We start from the raw sequence: 22977 nt of genomic DNA, 5'->3' as shown, positions 1-22977 counted from the left end.
AGAAACATTAGGAGGGCGCTGATGAGACGGGGCAGGTACAGCTGGAGCTTTCTTTCTATGGAGAAAGGGGCTTCCTGCCCGCCTAAAAAGCACGGGAGTCAATGGAAGACACCAGCCTGTGCATCCCATGCCTTGGGGCAGAGTGGGGAAAGGGCTGATTGCTTCTCCCTCCCTCCCCTCCATGTGGGTACATGGAGACAGTTAGATTGCAGATGGAAGGGAGCTTTTCGTCAAAGACCCTTCAGACCTTCTACCCCCACAGACTGGACACCACAGCCCAGGAGTTCCTGCAGCAGCAGCATCGGCAGTACCCTATAAACGGTAGCTGGTTCTGCGCGGCGGCGGCTGCTGCCCCCTGCCAGTCGCAGGTCGGAAATCCGACCTCTACGAAGTGCTTGCGCCCCGACCCTGAGCCCAGAGATGGTTGCCGGGATAAGATAAGATAGAGATAGCGCCGGGGTGGGCAGAGTGCCACCAGAGGCCCCTGGAGAACAAAGGGACGCGCTGAGCTCGAGAACTCTGGGCAGCGAGGGCGGAAGGCAGGGAGGGGGATGCAAGCAGGGCGGCAGCATGGTGCCCCCCCCCCACGCCCCGCGGGCTTCCCTTGGAGCAAGTATTGCAACCGGAGACGGTGTCAATCCGGGAGAAGAAGGAATGAGGGCAGAAGTCCAACTGCCGCCTAACGGTCATCCGGAGCCGCGTAGCCCGGATCTACTTCTCCCATCCCCAGGACGCTCCGCCTTGGCGTGGACGGCTCTTGTGACCCCTGATGAGGCCTTTGCTGGCTCGAATTCTTGACAGCCCCGGTTCTCAGCCAAGGCGGGAGCTTCCCATAGGACCGCCCCCGTCCCCAAAGATCAGGGTTAGTCACGGGAAATGTGCCACCGGGAGATCCTGGCAGTCTGGAAGGGTCGATGGCACTGTCTTTGGAAGAAACTTGTTCACTATTAGCTGATGTCTTAGCACAAACCACTGACATTTCAAACGAGGGTTTTTTAAACCTTAAAAGTTAACTCAAAAAGTTAAAATTAGTGGCTTATACTGTGTTCTCCCCCCCCCCAACAAGCTTGTCCCAGTGAGATATTCCGAAGTGGCTGCCTTTGCTTGCTTCCCAGGGTGAAGGGAGAGGGGATACTTAGCCCCTGGTCACCCACCTGGCTTCATGCCAGCTCTATATCCGTGTCTTAACTGCTTCCAAAGCAACTTTCCTTTTGCACTTTCCCTCCTTTATTTTGCTCCCTTCACTTCACTTGCTAGATTTACTTGGTGTGGGCTAACTGCAAACAGAAGACAGAGGAGATGGGGATTCCCAAATGGCCTTCAAGGCCCAAAGCCCTCTCTGGGGCTGAAGTCCGGGCCTGTCGAGCCTTCGTCTGTCATCAAAGAGGCTTATTGCGCAGCACAGGTCCCATGCCTCCAAACCTTGGCAGTTTCTACAGGGAAGAGTAGAAATATAGAAAGATGCTGCCAGAAAAAGATTAGCCATCGAAAGAATAAAGTGAAGCAGTTATCAGAGTTTACAATCCCCCCCCAAAATGTTTTTGGGGAGCACCAGAAGAGCCCAAAGCTGGATCTGGCTGCCCTTTCTGTTCCTCCAGTGGCTAAAGGCATATCACAAAGAGTGGCCCCCAAGGCTGTTGGGAGCAAACATGGAAGACCAAACTGGCTTGTGCCATGCTAAGAAACACACACATCCACTATCCAAAGGAGGGTTAAGAGAGAGGGGAGAGTCCAAGGGGTGGAGCGGATGAAGTGGGGCTGGCTCTTTAAGGGGGCTGGCTGCCAACCCAAGAGCCCTTTTCTTTGCTGGTGTACAGGAGAGTCACCAGAGGGAAAGAAGGAGAGAAGACAACGGGGAACCACAAAGGGTTCTTCTAGCTGAGCAAAGGCAGGAAAAGCTGAGGAAAGGTACCTTGACTTGCATCCAGAAACCATGGGTAAGTTGGCAAATCCAAGGAAGCCTCTAATCCTTCTCCATTAGGGAGAATTTACAATTAAGAAGCTGGGCTATTATCACTGTATTGCCATTTAAGTGCTGGGCTGGAGGGATTTTTATGCCCTTTCTTCTGGACACTTGGGATTTTTAATTTACTTAAAATTTAAAACTGCCATTTTAGCATCCAAAACATCCTAAAGAAAGACTGGCAGTGACTGGCAAACGATTTAGGAAGTGTCTCCCGAATCTCCATCCAGGCTCAGTGTTTCCTCCTGCGAGGTCCTCTGGCTTTGAACCTGATCCCTTTCTAGGAAGGGGGTCTTTGAGACGGTGCTAAAATCTCTGTGGAGGTCTGGGTGCACCACAATAGAGGCAGGGTTAGAGTCCGAGGGAGTTACACTCGGGGAGGCCAAGTTCCCAGCTGAAGCTGCAGAATGGGGGCCAAGCAGGAGGCAGGGAGAGGGTTCTGGGTGAGGGATGGGAAGGGAAGGGAAGCCAGGGAAGATACAGATGGGTAGTTAAGCTTTGTGGGTCTTTTCATTCTAAGAGCTTGTAGAAGGAGGGTATCATGCTGTGCCAGACAGTTCTTTCTGTAGGGACAGCAGACTAAAGCCAGGCATCTTCATCACCATCCTCCTCTTCCTCCTGCCGGAATGGGCAGCCATCCCTATTAACCCCTGTTAGGCTTTTCTTCTCAGCCCCTTCCATGCAGCCTGGCTGAATTAGTTGACATCCTCATTGCTCTTGCAGGGTCTCTGAGTAGGGACTCCTTGGCCAGAGCAGCAGTCACATGATGCCCTCCCACTTGACAGGCAGCTGGCAGCTCCCAGGCTTCTCAGGACACCCAGGAGAAGGAGCTCTAAGCAGCTCCTGGCTTCGGCTTTTCCTGTGTTCAGAGGGTGCAGCTTCTTAGTCCCCCCGCCCCGCCACCAGCAATTCCCAAGTTGCTCAGGGATACTTAACTCTCCTCCCGCCCCTGCCAGGCTGCCTGATGAGTGCCAAGCTGTAAAACAAAACAGCCAACATTAGTACAATATTAAATCATGAAAATATGGCTGTAAAAATAAAATGGACACATACAATTACATTTTTCTGAACAAGAGCAGCTCCTGAGGAATTCCAAGTGGAGGAGACCCCCCCATGCACAGCCACCCACCCCCCCAGAAGGTGAGGAGTGATCCTTATGCTTGCCCGGCTCCTGCAGGCAGTTTACCTGCTCCTAGAGTTTTATAACCCCATTTCCCTCCTGCACAGACTCTCTCCTTCCTCCCCCAGTATTTTTCTCATCACTTAAAAGTAAGCTAAACATGTGCCCCAGAAGGAGAAAAAAATAAGAAGCGAAGATTACAGGTGCCCTCTGTAGGTCTGGAATACTTTGCAATGTTAGATAATCTCCTACATCAGCAGAACAGGAGGGGCTCATTGGACCCATTCTGCAGTCTAGGATCAAGGCCACTCACAGCGGTGCTTTCTCTCCGAGTGGATTTTGCATGAGTGCAGAGTGGAGTTGACTGGATGACTTCTAAATTTCCTTCCAAATTGGATCAGATGGGGCAATGCAGCTGAGTTTTTTTAAAGAAAATTTTGAGTATTTATGTCAGCTGCCTAGAGCCAGCCCGATATCTGGGTGGGCCAGCCAAGGGCTGTTCTGCAGTGGCTGTGCCTGCCTGCTCAGCTGAGCCTAAACGGGGCTGCAATGGGCTCAGTTGGATAGAGAAGTCCTTGTGTGCAGGCTGCAGACAGAATTTTTTTGAGGGTGGTGGTGGTGGTGGTAGGGGATGAGGAGAACATGCCCCCAGTGCTCCTTCTGGCTTCATCACGCTACAGCTTTTCTACTTCATTGTAAACATCTCCATTGGAATTGTTTTCTGGGGTTTTGTTTTAATTGTTATTTATTTATTTTATACCTTACTGTCCAAACACATTCTTGGAACTGCTTCCACCCCGATTTAAGCCATGATAAACCCCTGTCTGCAAATATTAGAAGGCTTCTTCACCTTCCTGAAGTGGCTTTCTTGGCTACACGTGCCGGGAGCTTCCATCTGAGGGCCACATGCTCCTCTGGGGGGCTGGCTAGGGAGAGCAGCAGGAGGCACAAAGTGTTCCTGGCCGGGGAGTCTTCTATCCGATTGGCCAAAAGGCCCCCACTTCCCGGCTCCAGCTCCATCTCACAGAGGGTGGGGGCAGCAAGGCCCTTTCAGCAGCCTTTTTCTCGTCTGACCATCGTTGGGGTGGCAGCTGGCCAGATGTGCAGGTTCACCAAATCTCCCAGTGGCCCTGGGCAGGTGGTTGCCTGGGCAGAGAGCCCCAGGTGGAGTGGCTCCAGCTGCCTGCCTTTCTCTTGCCCGGCCAAAGATCTGCTGGAGGTCTAAAAAATTCCCATTGCTCCCCAGGCTCTTAGTGGAAATGCCTGGCCCTGCAGACCCCTCCAGGCAGCAGCTGCACCTGGAAGGTGATTGTTTAGGCATATTCCCATCCCAAGAGGGCCTGTAAAGCTAGGCTGAAGGGGCTCCTGCCAGGTGCTCTTTCCTGCCACTGTGTCTCTGGACAGTGAGAGGGACATAAGGTAACCAGAGGAGGACAGGAGAGATCATTATGCCACTCTGCTCCCCAGCTGAAGCCAAGGTCAGGGTGGGCTCAGCACCACTGCAGGCTGAAAGATGCCTCCTTCCCTTCCCACAACACTTAAGAGAAAGCTCTGGACTGGCATCAACCCAGCCCTCATCCCTCCTCCTCCTCCTCACTGAAACACTTTGAGGGTGTCTTTTTTGGCCTCTGTCAAAACAGCCTTGGAAAAGCAGCTCCAAGCTGTCCCCTCCCCCCCATTTCTGTCCCTATGGCACCCACGCCTCTTCTCCCCCCTGCTGGTACCAGCCAGAGCTCCTCTGGACTCAACACAGTCCTGTGTGCGTGTATGTGTGGTGGGGAAGTATTGAGCTCAAGCCTTGGGGAGGCTCATCCTGCTTGTCTTCTTGTGTCCATTGTTCTGCCCTCCACACAAGGCTGGGGATTGTGTTCACACAAGAGCCTCTTTCTGTCATCTTCTCCACCAACCACACCCCCGCCCTCACCCAAGCCATTATGTAAGCTTAGTGGGTTACCCCTGAGGCTGGTGGAAGGCAAGAGGTGGGCCAAGAGGGCAGAGAAGGGCCTTTCGGCTGCCATGCTGCAGCTGTGGCTCCCTCTGGGCCAACAACCTATCCAAAATCTGGCAGAGAGTGTAGAGATGCTTAGAGCACAAGCTCTCCCAGTTTGGGTCCTAACTAAAAGCAGGAAATTTATTTAATTGTATTTATTATTTATGTATTTAAAACATTATCAATCAATCAATCAACCAATCCATCCATCCATCTCATGCTGGAAGCAGATCCAGCAGAGTTGAACAATCCTTTGCCTTTATTTACATATTTTATTAGTTCCAGTTTTTTGCTTGGATATTGAGTTTAGCCAGCAAGAGCAAAATAACAAAACCCCCAAAGTGTCTGCAGCCCAGCATTCTCCCCCAGAGTGGCCAAGCAGAAGTCCTCAGGCAGGCCAGGTGGAGCCAGAACATGGGCGAGCCAGCCTGACCTCTGCTGTGCCCAAGGGGGGCTCCATCCAGCCTCCCATCACAATCCCCCTGTGGGTGCAGGACAACCGTCTTTGCCTACGGCTTATGGCTCAAAGCCCCGGGGACGGGGGGCTCCCTAGTCAGCCCCTCCGCAGACCCACCGGGCTGATTCCCATAAGCTCCAGAAAGCAAGAGGTGCATTCTGCCTTGTCTTTAGGCCATGGTGGTTCCCTCCTTGTCCTCTTGGAACTCTGATGGAAGCGTTGCCTGGAGACAGCTTGCAGGGGCTGCAGAGGTGCGGAAGTCAAAGGAGGGAGGGACAGGTGGAGGCCCCCATCCAGAACTTTTCCATGGGTGCTCAGGCTTCCAACCCACCCTTCCCAAAGGACAAAAGAAGCAGGCTCAGCTGGACAACCCTGAACGAAGTGAGCCAGAGGTGGAGATGGGGCCCTGCTCTCATGGCATTTGTGGGACAGGTGGGGGGGAGGGAAGAGGCAGAAGGATGAGGGCACTTGGGGTTCTCAGGTGGCAGGAGGGTGATCATGACTGCCTTGCGCCTATCAGATGCCAGTCCCAAGTGGGGAGCTTATTGGCTTGAGGCCTCGGGCACTTGATCCACACCCCATTTGAGGAGAACGGGGGAAGGCTGGTCCCAAAGAAGGGCAAAGAAAAGAGGGCCCCATTGTTCTCTGCTGATCCCCCTTTCCTCCCCAGCCTAGGCAGAGAGAAGAGTGCACAGAACAAATCCCCCTTGTCCTCCTCCGTGCCACCCAGAGATCAGTACAGTTGCAAGGCTGCCCCTTGGCCCAGCAGCTTCTGATGGGCTCATTCTTCAGGGCTGAGAAAAACACCCAGGGACAAAGAGGGAGTGGAGAAGGGGTGGGGGAATGGGAAAAGCGCCTGGAGGGGGGGCAGATGCGGAGAGATGGCCAAGTGGGGGAGGACAGGCTCTCTTCTCGGTCTGATGGTGGAAACACAGCTGCCACAGAATTGCCATTGAAGTGGGGTGGGCTTCTGCGTTGTGTGGAGGATTCTCAGGTTTACTGTTGTATTTTTTGTAATATAGATAATATTAGTGAAGTGCCTGAGCCAAAACCCCAGAGCCAAACACATCCACCACCTTCTGGTCCTCAGAATCCCAACCTGGATCCAGCTGCACAGGCGAGGTCTCCAGGTAGCTCCCCTTCTCTCAATCTGCCCTTCTGAACCTCACCCCCCCTCCAGTCCAAAGCAACATGCTTCTCCTTGGCTCTTTGGCCCATATCGGGGGCCCCGAAACCACAAATAGCAGCCTGGCGAGGAACTCTGTCCTGCTTCTTTAGTCCAGCTTTTCTTCTTCCAGATGGAGCTTGGAGTTCTGAGCGAGCTCTCAGCAGACGGATGAGACCAGCTCTTTGGGAGTTGAGGCCAGTTTCTGGCCCAGGGCAGAGAGCAAAACTCCGTCCTGGCCTTGGCCTGTGTCTATCACCAATGATCAGGCATTTCTCCTCCCTGCCAGTGAAAATGCTGGAGGGAGGACAGAGCATGATCCAATTCAGAGGAAATGCAGAGGTCCGTGTCCTCAGGTAGATCCCAGGAGCCCTTCCAAGGCGTGGGCCAATCAGTCGAGCACCCCAAGAGTCAAGCCACATCTTGGTTTCAGCTTGAAAGGCGACCATGCCTGTGTGACATCTCCGCTAGAAAGACCAAGAGGGCACCATCTGAGTAAAGGACCCACAGGGCTGCCTGGAGCCATTAGAAGAGGCTGTCATCAAACAGATGGAAACAGACATGTCAAGGTTTCCAGATTCTGATCAATCCAAAATTCAACTTCTTTCCCAGACAGGGAAAAAGTCAGTACTTGATTTAAATCTTGCTAAATGTCAGGCAACCTGCTAACTGTTCTTCACAGCCAGAGGTGTTGCCTTCCCCCACCTCAAGAACAATAAACAGTGGTGACATTGTTCCCAGAGCAAATTCTGCTTGAAGGACTCCTCCTTTTTCAGCAAGTGTCACTTTTAAGACTAGCAGAGGAAGGAAGAAAACTAAAACACATATCTGAAACCCAAGGGTAGGTTCTACTTACCTTTACTACCGGTTCACAACAGGGCTGCGTGCACGCTTCTGCACATGCACAGAAGCTTCCTAATGATGTCTGGGTCAGTGGGTGGAACTTCCCACTGGTTTTACTACCAGTTCTTGCCAACCGGTCTGAACCAGGGGCAACCCACCACTGCTGAAACCAGATGAAACTGGAAGAAAATTATCTAAAAGTGGACACCCCCAAATAATCAGCAGCCCTCTGCCCAAATGCACGTCCCAGAAGAGGACATGCCAAAATGGTGCCAGTAGAGGTGCCTCTCCCCAGCAGACCCCTGGTCCTAGAGTCTGTGGCTCTTTTCCAAGGGAGGCTGCCTGCCTCTTTTTTGGTCTCCCACCTGCAGGAAAAGGTGGGGAGGCTAGTCACTGGCCAGGAAGCAAATATGTGCAGTGGATAATGTGGCTTTTAGTGGGTGTGGCCATGGCTAAGTTTCTGAAGTTGGTATCCCTTGACTGATGTCACAGCTGGCTTTTCTGAAAAAAATGTTATCGGCCTCTTTGACTGCCCCTTGGGAGAAAAGCAGGAGGCACACCTAAAAACGGTTCTTTGGGCCCTTTTTGTACGACTGGGCAGTTTCTCTGGAAGCACTTTTTGCTCTGTCTGCCCCCCCCTCCCGCCCCAGTACTTGCTGTTCAGGTTGATCCAGGATCGGTTGCCCCATAGATTTGGATCCAGTCTCAGCTTCTTGACTTGATGCAGTCACCAACAGTTTTCTCTTCTCCGTCCAGGACAGAACATTTTGTCAGCTGCTGCTGCTGCTGTCAGGACTAACGGGCAGTCTCTCTCTCCCACCCTTCTCTGCCCAGGTTTATTAGAGTGCTGTGCCAGGTGCCTGGTGGGAGCCCCCTTTGCCTCCCTGGTAGCCACAGGCCTGTGTTTCTTGGGAGTAGCCCTGTTTTGTGGCTGTGGCCACGAAGCGCTCACAGGCACTGAGCACCTGATCGAGACCTACTTTTCCAAAAACTACCAAGACTACGAGTACCTGGTGGATGTGTAAGTATTCCCCTCTAAGGCTGCATACTGTGGGCAGGGCAGGGGTTTAGCAAAGCTGGGGCCTCCCCTCCACTAACCTCTGTCAGACCCTCCCCCTCCCCCTCACTTCAGAGAGGCAAGCCATGTGCCTGGGCCACCCTGGGCTGGGGGTTAGGGATTGGCTGTGATTTTCAAAAAAAGAATGATCTAAAATGGTATTTAAAATTAGTAATTTTCTTAATCCTATTCAACTGAAAATATAGTTGTACTCCACACACACTAAATTGAAAAATAACTTAAATATGAATGCCTGAGTTTAATACTAATTTTTAATCAATTTTAATTGCTATTAGTTAAAGCATTCGTTAAAGAATGCTTTCAAAAATCCTACAAATTTTAACATATTTACTGTAGAATAATAGATAGCTGCAGGCTAGTTCTCTATAGGGAGCTTCCCCCTCCCCCTTTCATTAAGCACCCTTTGCAAAGCCCCCTTCATGTCACCATCGAGCGGGAGGGGGAGACGCAGCCTCGTGCCAGGGATGCCGGGTGGCTGAGGAACTGCCCAGCATCTGAGCTGCAGCTGCGCAGACTGGGCTCCTTTCAAGGGTTTACTAAGGCACAGCCACCTCACCCAGCACCCAGCACCTCAAAAGCTGCTGGTAGTGTAGATGTGTCCAGGACTGAGGTCAGCCTGAGTGCCAGTCTGGCTGCTCTGGCATGGCCGGGGCAGCCCATGGGCAATGATGGCCAGCCAGATGAGGGAGCGGGCTTTGCTCACAGATCCTGGACTGGTAAGGGCAGAGTGGGCTTCAAAGCCACTGCTGGAGGTCTCTATGGCAGCTAGAGATCACCTGGCAAGGCAGAGCTCTACAGGGCAGCAGCCAGCTTTGCCTGGAGGGGTGAGGCAGGCAGAGTCCTGTGACCCAAAGCCAAGCTATGCCAGGGATCTCCTGTCTGCAAAACAGGAGACTCCCCTGTTGCAGGGCATGCCTTTGGACAGAACCAGGTTGCTGTTTGGACCAAACACTTTGTGAAGCCTGACTCCCGGGAGGGGGGGCTTTGGATGGGACCCCTGCCCTTCTCCCCCCTCCTGAACTTGACCTTCCTTTGTAGGATCCACGATTTCCAATATGCCATTTATGGAATTGCTGGTTTCTTCTTCCTCTTCGGAGCCCTCCTCCTGGCCGAAGGCTTTTACACCACCGGTGCTGTCAGGCAGATCTTTGGCGACTACAAGACCACCATCTGTGGCAAGGGCCTCAGCGCTACGGTAACAGGGGGCCACAAGGGGAGGGGTTCCAGAGGACACCGTCAAGCTCACTCTTGGGAGCTGGTGTGTCACTGTTTGGGCAAATGGCTAGGACATCCTGACAAGGTGATCTATCTGCAGTTTGCATCTTCTGGGGCAGGTTGGCTGGTCTGGGCATGGGCAGACAGGCATGAGACTGAAGCCCTGGTCAGCCCAGTGGCTGGTCCTGAGAAGGCTCCAGGCACAGGCGGAGCAGCTGCACTGGAAGAGACAGTGGCATCTTAGAGAGAAAACCGCACAGGGCGGCAGTTCCCCCACCCCACCCCTCCTTGCAGCCAGATGGATGCTGCCCCTCCTAACACCTCCCCAGCTGTCCCATTGACTTTGGCCTTTGCCTGCACTAACTGGCTCACTCAACCTATGGGCATCCCCTGCAGGACTCCCTTCCCTCCCCCCCTCCCGCTTCCCTTTGTGCAAGGAAGACCCGAAGGAATGAGCCTCGGCTGCCTGGTGATACCCCCCTGTCCCTTTGCAACCCATGGCTGGCTGTTGGGCGTGGGGCCCTGGCCACGAAGCACTCCAGCTGGGGTGGCTCAGTCATCATGCCAGACGTGTTGCAGACAATGGGAGGGCGGAAATACCAAGCATTGATTGAGCGATGGGGAAGGCCTTAAATGGATACTTCTGAGTGATATTTGACCCACCAGCTGAAGTGCCTGTGGCACTGGGCAACTCTGCCCCCTCCCAAGCCCCGGCCTTCCTTCCTCAAGGGGCCCCAAGCAAACTCCTTTCCAGGGGGAGGGACAAAGAATAGCCACATGGGTGCAGGGAGCTAGAGGGACTGGGCGTGGGGGACTGCTACGGACGAGTAGAGGGAGGGCTATTTGCCAAACCAATGGGGGAACCAAGCTGGATCCGTAGCACAGCCATTGCCTAGAAATGCTCAATTGCACTGGAAGAGCCCAGCAGCTTCCCCGGCTCAGACAAGGACCGAGCAAACCAAGTGCTGTTTTCTTTCAAGATCACTTACTTCTGCACCTCTTGGGCAAATGCTCACCCTCAGGCACACTCAGTAGGCCTTCTTGCACTCAGCTAAATGTCACACATGCTTCACATCCCCCCCCCCGACCCTCTCACCACTACATTCTAGAAGCACACACAGCAGAACATGGGAACGCTGGCTCCCTTGGATGCTATAAGCAGGTTCCAGATACACTTGGGCCTACTGAGTGTGCCTTTCTGTGAGCAACTGTCCCAGCCGGAAAGTGTGGTTGGCACCTGGGGAGGGGGCTCTGCACAATCAAGCACGAGCTCAGATATTTGCTGCTGTGATCTCTAAGCAACAGTAGTATATTCAAACAGTTTGGCTAGGATGGGGGTGGGGTCGCACTTTGGAAGACAGAGAGCTGACTTCTTCCTTTCAAAAAGTCTGCAGAGATGCATGCAGTGTCTGAAGGTCCAATGTGAAGGGCGAAAGTTTGTGAACTGCAGGTTCCGCGTAAAGCAGCCACTGGAGAGGAAAGTGCAGGTGTCAGGGATGAGGGAAGGGACTTACTGGCATTCCCTATTTTTAAAAGTGCACAACTAAGGGAGCATGTCTGCACTTCAAATGCATAGCTTTCTAAATTGCATGAGGTTAGCTCATAAATCAGATTATACGTGACACCCGGTCACAACTCTGCTCCGTGTTGTCAGCTGCTATGGCCCAGCAGACCGTCAGCCTTTTGAGAGGTTACAGAGTATCTTGGCCACCAGTTGTGCCGAAATGACCTGGGTGGGAGAGGAGAGCAAGAGCTGTGAACACGGGAGCTGCAATCCCTGGCGATCCCATTGGTGCTGGAGGGGTTTCTCCTTCCCTTTCCGGCTGAAAGAGGTGGGGAAGTCGTCTCAGACTGCAGATCTCCAGTCTCATGCTCTTCTGGCCAAAGGTCCTGACCTGCGATGACCCTTGCCTCTTCTGACTGTTTTAGTTTGTGGGCATCACTTACATCTTGGCCGTCCTTTGGCTCCTGGTCCTGGCCTGCTCTGCCGTCCCCGTCTATGTCTACTTCAGCACCTGGACCACCTGCAACTCCATTGCCAACCCCACCAAGACCTCAGCCAGTATCGGCAACCTGTGTGCTGATGCCAGAATGTACGGTGAGTAGCAAAAGCAACTTTCTGCCTAAAACCAGGAGATTCCTAACTGAGATCATCTAGAGGCTGTACCAGCCTGGGTGGTTCTCATCCGAGTCAGTCCAGGGAAGCCAGAAGTCCCTCCCTGCCAGAGGCACACAGGGAGGTTACACACGCTGACCGCCCTTCCTGAGGAATGGGGAGAAAGTTGCCTTCAGGAGGCAGGGATGGTTATGTCCACATCCCGTGAAGCCTTGGTCTGCTTGACTAGGGGCGGCAGAACCAGCTGCAACTGACAAGGGTCACTCAACTTTCTAAGCCAACATCAAAGCACCGAATGGTTTAGTGGGTTGTTAAGCCTGGATGTGATTAGGCCTTCCGACTGCCCCCAGCCTCTCCCCTGGCTTCTCGAGACAGGCAGAGGAGCTCCTTAGGGAGAGGCAGTCCAGCGGGCTCTTGCCTGGGTTTCAGGCCAGGGGGCTTCCCGCATCTATGTAGTCCTCCTGGTCTGCTGGAGGTGGGCTGCTCTGTGCTCACGGCCTCTTGTGCTCCACCCAGGTGTGCTGCCCTGGAATGCATCTCCGGGAAGAGTCTGCGGCCAAAGTCTCCTCTCCATCTGCAAGACTGCTGAGGTGAGTGTCTTCCGCTTGACAGAGGAGTGGAGGATGGGCTAGAGTTTCCCAGCAAACCAAAAGAACCAGGGGGGAGGTTCCTTAAGGAAAAAAATGGTTTTATTCTCTCTCTCTGTCTCTCTCTCTCTCTCTCCCTCCTCTCTCTCCCTCTCCTCTCTCTCCCTCCCTCCCTCCCTCCCTCTCTCTCTCCCTCTCTCCTCTCCCTCCCTCCTCTCTCTCCTCTTCCTCCCCCTCTCTCTCTCCCTCTCTTCTCCCTCCCTCTCTCCTCAGCTTCCCTCTCTCCTCTCTTCTCCCTCCCACTCTCTCCCTCCCTCTACTCTCCCCCCTCTCCCCCCTCTCCCTCCTTCTCATTACCTCTTCCTCTCTCTCCTCTCCCCCTCTCTCCTCCCTCCCTCCCTCTCCTCTCTCCTCTCCCTCCCTCTCCACTCCCTCCTCTCTCCCCTCTCCCTCCCTCTCTCCTTCCCTCTCTCTTCACCCTCTCCTCTCCCCTTGGTTTTTTAGCAAGGGATGGAGAGGAGAGGGAGGGAGAAGAGAGAGAGGGAGAGGAGAAAGAGGGAGGGATAGGAGAGGGAGGAAGTGGAGGGAGAGGAGAGAGGAGAGGCTCTCCTCGCTCTCCTCTTCCTCCCTCCCTCCCTCTCCCCCATCTCATTGTCTAAGTGACTCTTGGTGGTGTAGCAGTAAAAAAACAACCACCAATAAAGTCCACATAAAAATCTGTACAAAAATAAGCCATGTTTAAGCCCCCCATTGCTCGGGGTTGGGCCTCCTTCTTGGATCCCATGACAGTTGTTAGAGCCAGGTCTTCACACTCTTCTGGAAAGCCAGCAGAGTGGGGGGCAATCTCACCTCCGGGATCAGAGAAAGAAGAAGAGAACTTTAGGTGCAGCAGCTGATGGTTGAAAGGGAATAGAGGCCAAGAGTGTCTACAGACTGATGTGATTCTGATGGCTCCCACCATCTTTGTAGCAGAGAGTTCATCCCTGACCATTTTCAGTTACAAAGATCTACTGGGACCTCCATGTTGTTCATTTGCCCTCCTCAAACCTTTCTTTGATAACTTAATAATCAAAACCAAGTTATTACTAAGTTGTACTGGCAATCTGCTGTTTGTAGATAATTGATTGTGTTTCAAGACAATCAGCAGGTTGCTAAAAAACCAAATTGAGCCACCAAACACATCTTAGTAGCTCAGTCAGCTACTGCCGTTTAGTAAAAGACAATCCATACTCCTTGAGAATGGGTTCCAGCACGAGTCCGACAGCTCTGAAGAGTAAACCTCTTGATTTGATGCAGCCTCTTAAAGTTCTCTCTTCTTGCAACAATCCATATTATTTATATGGATGGACAAAATGGATGTAAGGTATCATCTGGGCATTATTTTGGAGGTGACACTCACTTTTATATGTGGATGAGAAAAGAAGATTCCCATCTGCAACTTTGAATATTCAACATGATGGGTAAGATCATCCATCTGCCATCATGAAGAGCGGCCTTGCTAGATCAGTGAAGGCCTCTTTTGTCCAGCAGTTGGTTGACCCCCTAGAGCAGGGGTCTCCAACCTTGGTCACTTTAAGACTTGTGGACTTCAACTCCCAGCAAAGCTGGCTGAGGAACTCTGGGAGTTGAAGTCCACAAGTCGTAAAATGACCAAGGTTGGAGACCCCTGCGCCTAGAGAAAGGTGCTGCCTCCTTTGGTCACCGTCGAATGCAAACCCACCTGTTCCTCCATGGATGACCCTGGCCAGACCTTCAACCTCTGGGGGTGCTGAGATCTCCTTGATCCCCCATCCTCTAGGGATGGGGGCTTAGACCTCTCTGTGTTGTTTGCTTGCAGTTCCAGATGACTTTTCATCTCTTCATTGCCGCATTTGTGGGGGCTGCTGTTACTCTTGTGGCCCTGGTAAGTCTAGCCAAGGGCCCCCTGGATCTTTTCCCTTTGATTCAAGGGTTAGGGTTAGGGAGGAGGCAGGAGTGTTGTTACTGCTTTCAGCCCAAACATTTGAAAAGGCAACATTCTCAAATGACAGCAACACTGAAAGGAGCTTCCAGTTAATTCACAGTCACACCTGGGGCTGTTGCTGTCTCTTCTGCCAGGGAAGTGCGGGCGGGGCTGGAGACTTCTAGGCAGGTGCAGAAGAAGCCTGAAGTACTCGGGGCCATGAGGGAAGCTTGGGAAGAGGGGTGTCTTTCACAGGGCCTTTTGATCTCACCTCCTCCTTCCCACTTTCTGCCCTCCAGCTCACATTCATCATTGCTGCCACCTACAACTTTGCAGTCCTCAAACTGATGGGAAGAGGCACAAAGTTTTAAGCATGAGCGAAAGAGAAAGCCATTACCTTCACCAGATGCTCTTCCTCCTCTAACTACCAGGCTTTAACCCAACCAGGCAGTCACGCTGCACCTGGCCTCCTCCTCCTCCTCCTCCTTTAACACCATCTGACTGCCCTTTCCCCTTGTGCCAATGAAGCAGGCTGTGTCCTGAGGATGGAGGAGAGACTCTTCAGCACCGCAGCTACAGTTCTTCATGCTCTCATCTCCTGGTAGCTCTCTGGGCTCCTCTGGGACCACCCAACCGGGAGCTCTCTGCCTCATACCGGGAGGGAGAGAGCTACCTGCTCCAAAGGAGGCACAGGGGGTCTGGTCAGCCGGCTGAGCCACCCTGAGAGAGAGAAGAGCCAGCTATGCTAGTTCACCAGCTTTCTCCGGCAGTGGCACCAGAGGCAGCGGAGAACAAAAGGTGCCCCTAGACGAACCTCCCCATCTCCTGGGCAAGAGGGCTTAGAGCCAGGATCTTCCCAGGAGGGAAAGAGAGCACTGAGCCACTGCCTTGTTGAGAGGTGACCTTGCCCAGAGCCCCAGCCACCCTCCCAAGAGTCCCAAGGAACCTGGGGAAGGGGCTCTTCTATCCATCCTTTGAGGACCAGGCAAAGCCAGGCTGATTAGTTCCAGCTTCCTTGGACCACACCAGCTGGGCAGAGGTCAGCCTTATCTTAGGAGCACCCATAACCAGAAGCTGCAGTGTCTAATGCTAGGAGCTCCTTCGTTAGAGGAGGGGATCGTAACCCTGGGCCGTGTGCTTTCCCTTTTGCCACTAGCTGTGGAACCCAAAGTGTCTGACCGTCATATTGGTGCTCTTCTCTCCCAGTGACTGCTGCTTCTATCATAAGTGTGCTTCATTAGGGATCATTTGCAGAATATAACCCATATGCCTTTCCTTATAATTACTCTTTCCAATTTTCGGCAAACTGTAAACCATCCCAGTTATATGGCGCCTCCTGTCTTGGTTACTTGGTCCAAATAGAATGGTGAAAGAAGAGAAACGCACTGAACATTCTGGACACGATTTCCATAAAACAAAACAAAATTGCTTTGGTCTCTGTGGGAAAGGAGCGTCCCTGAACTTCACACAATTATATCAAGCGGAAAGAAGGGATGGACTGAAAGTATCATCGAAGCTCCCCTCCCCGACACCCCCGGCGAGGAGGCTGGTTTGAAGAGGGGCTTCTTGTCCACGGAAGCAAAGCCCTAGCCGGGAGCTCCCTGGCCAACTAGGCTCAGCCAGTCGGGGTCTGTGTCAGCAAGGGGGCGGGGAGAGATGGCTAGGCAGGGGCCAGTTCCCTGGACGGCTAACAATCAGGGCAGCCCTGCTGAGCAGGCTTGGCCCAGGCAGCTGAAACCCACTCCGGATGCACATGTGAACAGAGCCCACCTGGAAAGCAGAAATGAATACTGGGGGCAAATGAAGTTGTCTATACCTGATATTTCACGTTGATCGAGATGCATATAACTGGGACTTGAGCCCTCTGAAATCCCTCAGTATAAACACTGGGGAACCAGCTAATAAGCTAAGTGTGTTTCTTTCTCCTTTTGAAATTCATTTTTAACAAAGCATGACAAATTTGTTTTTTGAGACTTACCTTGCAAGGTGTATTTTGTAATATTCAAGGAATAAAAGTTACGACTGTTCTGAAGAACTCTCTACTCTCTTCCTGTCTGGCTGTTTTCCCACCATGAGACCCTCCTTGGCTGCTCTTCTCCCTCTTTCTGCCAGGGAGGTTGGGGCAGGACTTCTTGGCAGGGCTCGGGCCTCTCAGAGGTGCTCGCACACCTGGCCCTCCTTGGCATGGCTTTCAGAATGCCATCATGGTGATACAAGCTGATGGCAGCTCAGACCAAAGATCAGGTTTTACTGCTTGGATTCCTCTTCCCAGATTGATAAAAATGCACATTGTTGGTTCTGTGCTGCAGAAACTGAAGCCAGCCTTGCAATTTCAGGAGTCCTAAAATGGTGGGATATTAGGATGCAAGGCATTTTCTGGTTATTGAGCCAATGCTGGCGTGGAAATACTTCGCAACATGCTCACCATCTGTGATGGAGGGTACGGGGCAGTGGTGAAATGTAAAATTTGTTACTACCGGTTCTGTGGGCGTGGCTTGGTGTGTGTGGGGTAATGTGACTGGATGGGCGTGGCCAGCTTTTTTTTAACTTTTAAAAGCATTTTTTCAGCTGAAGAAAAAATGCTCTTAAAAGTAAAAAAAAAGAATCTCTGATGATTGCACAGCTCAGCTGGGCATGTGGTGGGGGGGACACACAGGGATTTTTGCTACTGGTTCTCTGAATCACCCGCTGCCATCGCTACCGGATCGGGTGATCTGGTCTGAACCGGGAGCATTTCACCCCTGGTATGGGGCAACCTCTAATCTATCAATCTATCTATCCATCCGTCCACCCACATTAATGAAATCTCCTGAGATAAAATGTAAGTGGGGGTGGGGATTGTCTCTTCAAAAGCACCTTGGAGGGGTGATTACCCTCAGGCTCCACTGGGCAGTGCCTGGCTCAACCTCTTGGCTCTGCAGGCTCTCTGAGAAAAAGAACGGTGTCCCTTGCTTCTCCCATTGTGGCCAGATGGCTGTTCCACACCCCCACCCACTCTTTCGGGAATGCTGGGGCCTCTCCCAGGCACAGCACAGAGTGCCTTGTGCCAGCCCTTCCCTCCCTCCAGACCTGGTGGGTGTTCAGATTGGCTCAGAACTAGGAATGACCCACAGACAAAGCTCCTTCTTTTGAAATTCACACGCACAGTAGTTAAACACACATTGTATTTGTGGAGACCTTCTGAAATGGCCTGAAATCTTTGGATGTCTTTGGGCGAGTTCACCCACTTGTGCTGGCAAAGTTGCTTTTGTAAGGCATTCTGTAGAAATTGATTGATCTATTGATCTGATTGGATGGATCCTTCAGGCTCTTAAGGCCTGGTTTAACTTCATCGGTTGAACCACTCTGTAAAGTGGATCAGAACTTCCCTCCCTCCTTTAGTCAGCTTTCATGTTCCCAAGTCTCCATCAGGAGGAAGGAGACCTGTAACTGCTGACAAATTCTGAGGGACTTGTTATGCGCTCTGAACATAACATCTCCACTTTTTTTTTTAAAATGGGCAAAAGGATGAAAACTGGCATCATGTGGATATAATCATCGTTTGCTGCCCAAAATACTTTTCACAGTTGCCTTCTTAACGCTGCCAACTCATGCCAACCTGACTTATAGCAACCCCAGATATTCAGGGAGAAAACTGGAAGAGCTGCTTTTGGGGCAGCAAGGACAAAATGTGAACAACACACCAGCTTTCTTGCAGGCTTTTGAAGAAGATGCCTGGTAAAGAGAAGAGCCACCAGGGTGCCTTGTGATGCCATGCAGGCAGCCAATTTAGCATGATAGGTTTTAGAAACCAGAGCCTACTTTTTCAGATCAAGTGTCTTCGTCAGTGGGCAGGGCGAGATGCACAGGAGGGCAAGGTGTGAGATGGTTTGGGCAAAGCAGGCTCTTTTCTGATGTCATAATGAACTTGCCATTTTTAAGATCGTTTTGAAACCCATGTTTATTAGTGCTACTGGCTTGGTTTGCCTGCAACAGACTGATACGATTCTCTCTGGAGACAGCTTTGGAAAAAATAATCATTGTAACACTAGGAGTACATTTTCCTTTGAAACGAATGAAAAAGTTACTGCATTTGGACTCCACCTTGCTTGTATTAATGCGTCGCAAAAGACGCAAGGAACACATTTGGGAGGCATGACTACACACCACTCTTTTCATCTGCTTGGCAGTTTTCCCTTCTTCATTCAGTCACCAGAATAGCTACCTCTATTGCATCCCCTCTTGGAACACCCCCTGTCAGATGCAGCTGGCCTGGGGCTTCTCTTATCGTAAGTCTATGCACAAAATTAACTCGAGGCTTTTGCCATACCTATAACTGCCCCGCTCTGGAAGCCACCTCTGCTGAACCCCAAAAACACTGGGGGAATGTCAAAATGTGGCTTGTAGGAGAAGGGTTTTTGCCAAGCCAGCTAGGTGTCACAAGGTGCTCTCATGGGCTCAGTTCTTTGGCCAAAAGCCCCCAGGAGCAGCTGGCTTTTTTTCTATACCCGTTTTTCTAGGTGGTGGGAGGTGCTCATTTCCAGAACATTCTGAGGGGGACAGAGCTCTTCCAGTATTTGTTCAGCACAGAAAGCATACTTTTGAGGACCCCGGCCTCCCTTGCCAAAGAGGCCAGGCATCTGAAACCTTGGAGAGCTAAGAACTTCCCCAAGAATGGTGCAACCGGTGGCGATGCACGATTTGGCCAGTTTTCTGCCCCCCGTACCACCCCCAAAGCAGAATGGAGGGAATGGCATTGACTTTTGCTCTAATCAGATATACAACATGGCCACATACATGGGCCACACTTCATTGAGTTTAAGCATACACACCTACATATATGCTAGCCAAGTTAACAGTCTCTCTCCCCACAGACTGAGTCCAGAGCCATCTGCTTCCTAAGTCAAAGTGAGGTTTATCCCCCACTTCCTGGTGAGCCACCTGCAGCAACCACCAGGGGAATCAACAGGAGCAAAGGCAGAAGAGGTGGAAAAGGGAGCAGAGAGGTCTCTTGTTGCTTGGCACTAACAGTAGCCATAAAGATGGGCTGATTCTGCTCAGCTCCCCCACCCATTTGATCCCCGCCCCCCATCAGCACAAGGCACCTTGGCCAGAAAGTCCCACATGACTCAGTCTGCTTGCCACCAGGTGACTAAACAGCCCCAGCAATTGTTGCTCTCCCTGGTCCTGCTCAGGAGCTGAGGGATATTGGACCGACAGGGGACTCTGGCCTCATGTCTCTACACTCCCAGGGCAGGGGAAGAGGGGAGGGAACAGGAAGTACCCTCCGCAAGAGCCCAATCCCGCACTGCATGATCAGGAGGCTGAGGGCAGTTCAACCAGTGAAGGGCTCAGTGGGCTAAAGAGGAAAGCTAAGGACTCTCTGTCCCCTTGGGTTGTTCTCCCCTTCCTCCCTCTGTAAACAGCAGCCAGTTCTAGTCTGGCACTTCTCAGCAACACAGAGCCTGGCTTGGCATTGCGGTGCAGATTGACCATGCGGCCCAGGACGCAGTGCTCCAGCTGCTCTTCCAAGGCCAACACCTGCCTCACTGCGTCCTCAAAAGCCACCGCCACATTTGTATTGTCCTTGGCACTTGTCTCCAGGTAAGGGTAGTCACCATGTGCCAAACACCATGCCCAGGCCTCCTCTGCTGCCACCTGCCTCTCCGCCTTGTCCACCTTGTTGCCCAGGACCACGAAGGGGAAGTGCTCCGGATCCTTGACACTGGCGTAGCAGGTGAACTCCTTCTGCCAGTGGCCCAGGTTCTCGAAGCTCTGGCGGTCATCAATGCTGAAGGTCAAGAGGCAACAATCCGCACCGCGGTAGAAGGGTGTCCGCAAGCTCTTGAAGCGCTCCTGTCCCGCTGTGTCCCAAATCTGGAGAGTCACAAGGTGTCCGTCCACTTCCAGGTCCTGGTTGAGGAACTCCACCCCAATGGTGTGGAAAGCCTGGGAGTCAAACTTGTGGGTGACATAGCGGTTCATGAGGGAGCTCTTGCTGACACCCCCTCGCCCAGGAGGAGGACTTTCAGCAGCAGAGACTTCCGGCTCATGATGGCTCTGGCAGCAGCAAGCTTGGAAACAAGCAGAGCACAGTGTTAGCAGGCAGGTGCCAGGCCCGGCTCCCTGGAGAAGGCACACAGGACGTCTCCTGGCTCAGAATCACACTTTTCTGGGCACCAAGCAGTCTCCTTCCTACCTGGGAGCTGGGCTGGAAGAAGAGGGGCCAGTGCTTGTGGCTGGCAGAGGTGGGGCGGGCAGGGCCAACTCCCAGGAGCCCAACCCACAGCTGGCTTTAGTCCTTCCCCGATTGGCAGTTCTGAGGTACCTTGGCCTGTTGGCTGCAGATGTCCCCGGCTCAGACAACCTGGCTAGCTGCAGAAGGGCTTCCTGCCATGTCTCAGGCTTCTGAAGAACCCCATGTGAGAGGCCAGTCAGATAAGTAACAGAAAGCAGTAACAGAGTTGGAAGGGACCTTGGAGATCACCTAGTCCAACCCCTGCTCACGCAGGAGACCTATACTAGGGATCCCAACCGCCAACCTTTCTGATTGACACGCTTGGCGTCTTAGCCGGCTGAGCCACTTAGCCACTTGTCCAGTTGTCGCTGGACCTGGACGGTGCTTCCCAAATACCTGTGCCGAGGAGCCAGTCAGCCGGGCACCCCACAAGCCCAGGACTGATGCTAGCTGCAAGCTGGGAGGCCCATGCCCCAGAGCAGGGGTCTCTAACCTTGGAAACTTTAAGACTTGTGGACTTCAACTCCCAGAATCCCTCAGCCAGCAAAGCTGGCTGAGGAATTCTGGGAGCTGAAGTCCACAAGTCTTAAAGTTACTAAGGTTGGAGACCCCTGCCCCAGAGCTGCTTCACCTGCCCTTTGGTCTTCCCCGCAAATCCTTTCCGAGTGGCCCAAGCGTCTCGAGGCCACCACCGGTTCCGCCCAGCTGTTCCCTGGGGGCGTCCGGGCCTTGCATCTGAGCCCGGGGGGTGGGGAAGGCGGCGCTGCGGCTGAGGGTCCCGAGGGGGGTTACGCGCCTTGGCATCCTCTGCTCCCCCACAGGCAGCTCTGCCCGGCAGCAGCGGGTAGGCAACCAACCCCTGACTCGCCGGGGGAAAGCTGCCGGGCTTGAAGACGCTTCCCGTCCTGCAGGCGCTTCTCCGCCCCCGCCCGACGTCTCCCTCACCAGTAGGCTGCGGCTTGTCCCGGAGCACCCGCCCCGCAGCCGGACCAGGCTCGAACCCGCCGCTCCGTAGCTTCCGCCCGCCTAGCCGGCCCGCAACTCCGCCACAGCCTCTGAAGCCTGATATCTGTGCGCACGCGCACGCGACACGCGGCTCCAGGGCAGAGTCTGCCAAGCAGCTTTGAGCGGCGGCTGCGCCGCCAGCGGAAGGGCGGCCGAGGCTTCATGCGAAGACATCCAGGCGACGTCGCCCACGGAGGCTCCGAGCCGCCCCGGCGAGCGCTGGCGGAGTTCCAGAAGGACCAGCCGCGGAATGGGGATGGCGCGAGGCCAGGTGTGGAAGAAGCATCTCTTGCCCTCGCTCGCAGCAGCTCCCTGGCTTGAGGAGGCCGGAGCCAGCGCGGCTTTTCGGCCGCAGGGAACGAGGTTCCGGCAGCTGGAGGCCATGTGTGCTTCTGCTCCGCCTGGACCGACGTGTTGAGCGAAGACTGAGCCGCGGTAGCTCCTTTCTTCCACTGCAAGGAAGGAAGTTCAGGCCGGCGGCTGTGAGTGGCCCGACAGGTGAATGAAGTTGGTGCAGCTAGCTTTCCATCTGGAGCTGGAGAAGAGTCCTGCGAGTCCCTTGGACTGCAAGGCGAACAAACAAGTCAGTTCTAGAGGAGATCAACCCTGACTGCTCTTTAGAAGGCCAGATCCTGAAGATGAAACTGAAATACTTTGGCCACCTAATGAGAAAGAAGGACTCACTGGAGAAGAGCCTAATGCTGGGAAAGATTGAGGGCAAAAGAAGAAGGGGACGACAGAGAACAAGGTGGCTGGATGGAGTCACTGAAGCAGTAGGCATGAGTTTAAATGGACTCCAGAGGATGGTAGAGTGTTGCAGGGGCCAGGAGGCTGAAGATGATTGAGAAGACTTTACAGCAAACAATGTCCAGAATCAACAGCATAGAAAGTCTAGAATCAACAGCATTAGAATCAACAGCACTTTATTGAGCATCAGACAAAGTTTATATAGTTTCTCAGTTTCTCATGTCTCACCTAACATATGTGTTACTTCATTATTGGTTAATTGGTCTCCAAGGCACAATAATTGGTTAGTAATTACATCATTGGCTTTTCGTGAGAATACGTGTTTTAGCTAGAAAGCAAATGCAACAGTGTTTCAGGGCTACAACTTTGTTTCATCATGTATTCTTGTATATGCTGGGAACGCTGCTTAAATGAGGTTTGCCATCCAAGATAAGAGCGCTACCCACATTCCAAAATGCATACATTATGAACAACAAAATGTTTGCCCTTCACAAACCCTTCAGTAGAGGACAGGAAGGCCTGGAGAAACGTC

The 22977-nt window shown here is 52.8% G+C and overlaps 2 protein-coding genes across 4 annotated transcripts; one reads left to right on the top strand and one right to left on the bottom strand.

Annotated features, from left to right (window-relative positions):
• Nucleotides 1-1789: 1789 nt before the first annotated feature.
• On the top strand, nucleotides 1790-16511 carry PLP1 (proteolipid protein 1). Of its 3 annotated transcripts, none has more exons than XM_058197199.1 (8): nucleotides 1822-1937; nucleotides 6553-6660; nucleotides 8373-8559; nucleotides 9655-9811; nucleotides 11761-11929; nucleotides 12464-12537; nucleotides 14372-14437; nucleotides 14776-16511. In XM_058197199.1, exons 1-8 carry the CDS (start codon nucleotides 1934-1936, stop codon nucleotides 14845-14847), a joined length of 837 nt encoding a protein of 278 aa, XP_058053182.1. In that variant the 5' UTR covers nucleotides 1822-1933; the 3' UTR covers nucleotides 14848-16511. The 3 variants fall into 3 exon arrangements, with proteins under 3 accessions (XP_058053183.1, XP_058053182.1, XP_058053181.1); XM_058197198.1 differs by having other exon boundaries at nucleotides 9655-9916; XM_058197200.1 differs by lacking the exon at nucleotides 6553-6660 and having other exon boundaries at nucleotides 1790-1937; nucleotides 9655-9916.
• Nucleotides 16512-18398: 1887 nt separating this feature from the next.
• Nucleotides 18399-21731, bottom strand: RAB9B (RAB9B, member RAS oncogene family). The gene is given in 4 exon segments (XM_058154604.1): nucleotides 18399-20466; nucleotides 20469-20529; nucleotides 20784-20863; nucleotides 21639-21731. Coding segments are annotated over 2 exon segments (735 nt in total). The 5' UTR covers nucleotides 20509-20529; nucleotides 20784-20863; nucleotides 21639-21731; the 3' UTR covers nucleotides 18399-19771.
• Nucleotides 21732-22977: the final 1246 nt, after the last annotated feature.

Source organism: Ahaetulla prasina, chromosome 11 (assembly GCF_028640845.1).
Source record: "Ahaetulla prasina isolate Xishuangbanna chromosome 11, ASM2864084v1, whole genome shotgun sequence".
Classification (NCBI taxonomy): Eukaryota; Metazoa; Chordata; class Lepidosauria; order Squamata; family Colubridae; genus Ahaetulla; species Ahaetulla prasina.
The sequence above is the reverse complement of the archived record's forward strand: the minus strand, read 5'-3'. Positions and strand labels throughout refer to the sequence as shown.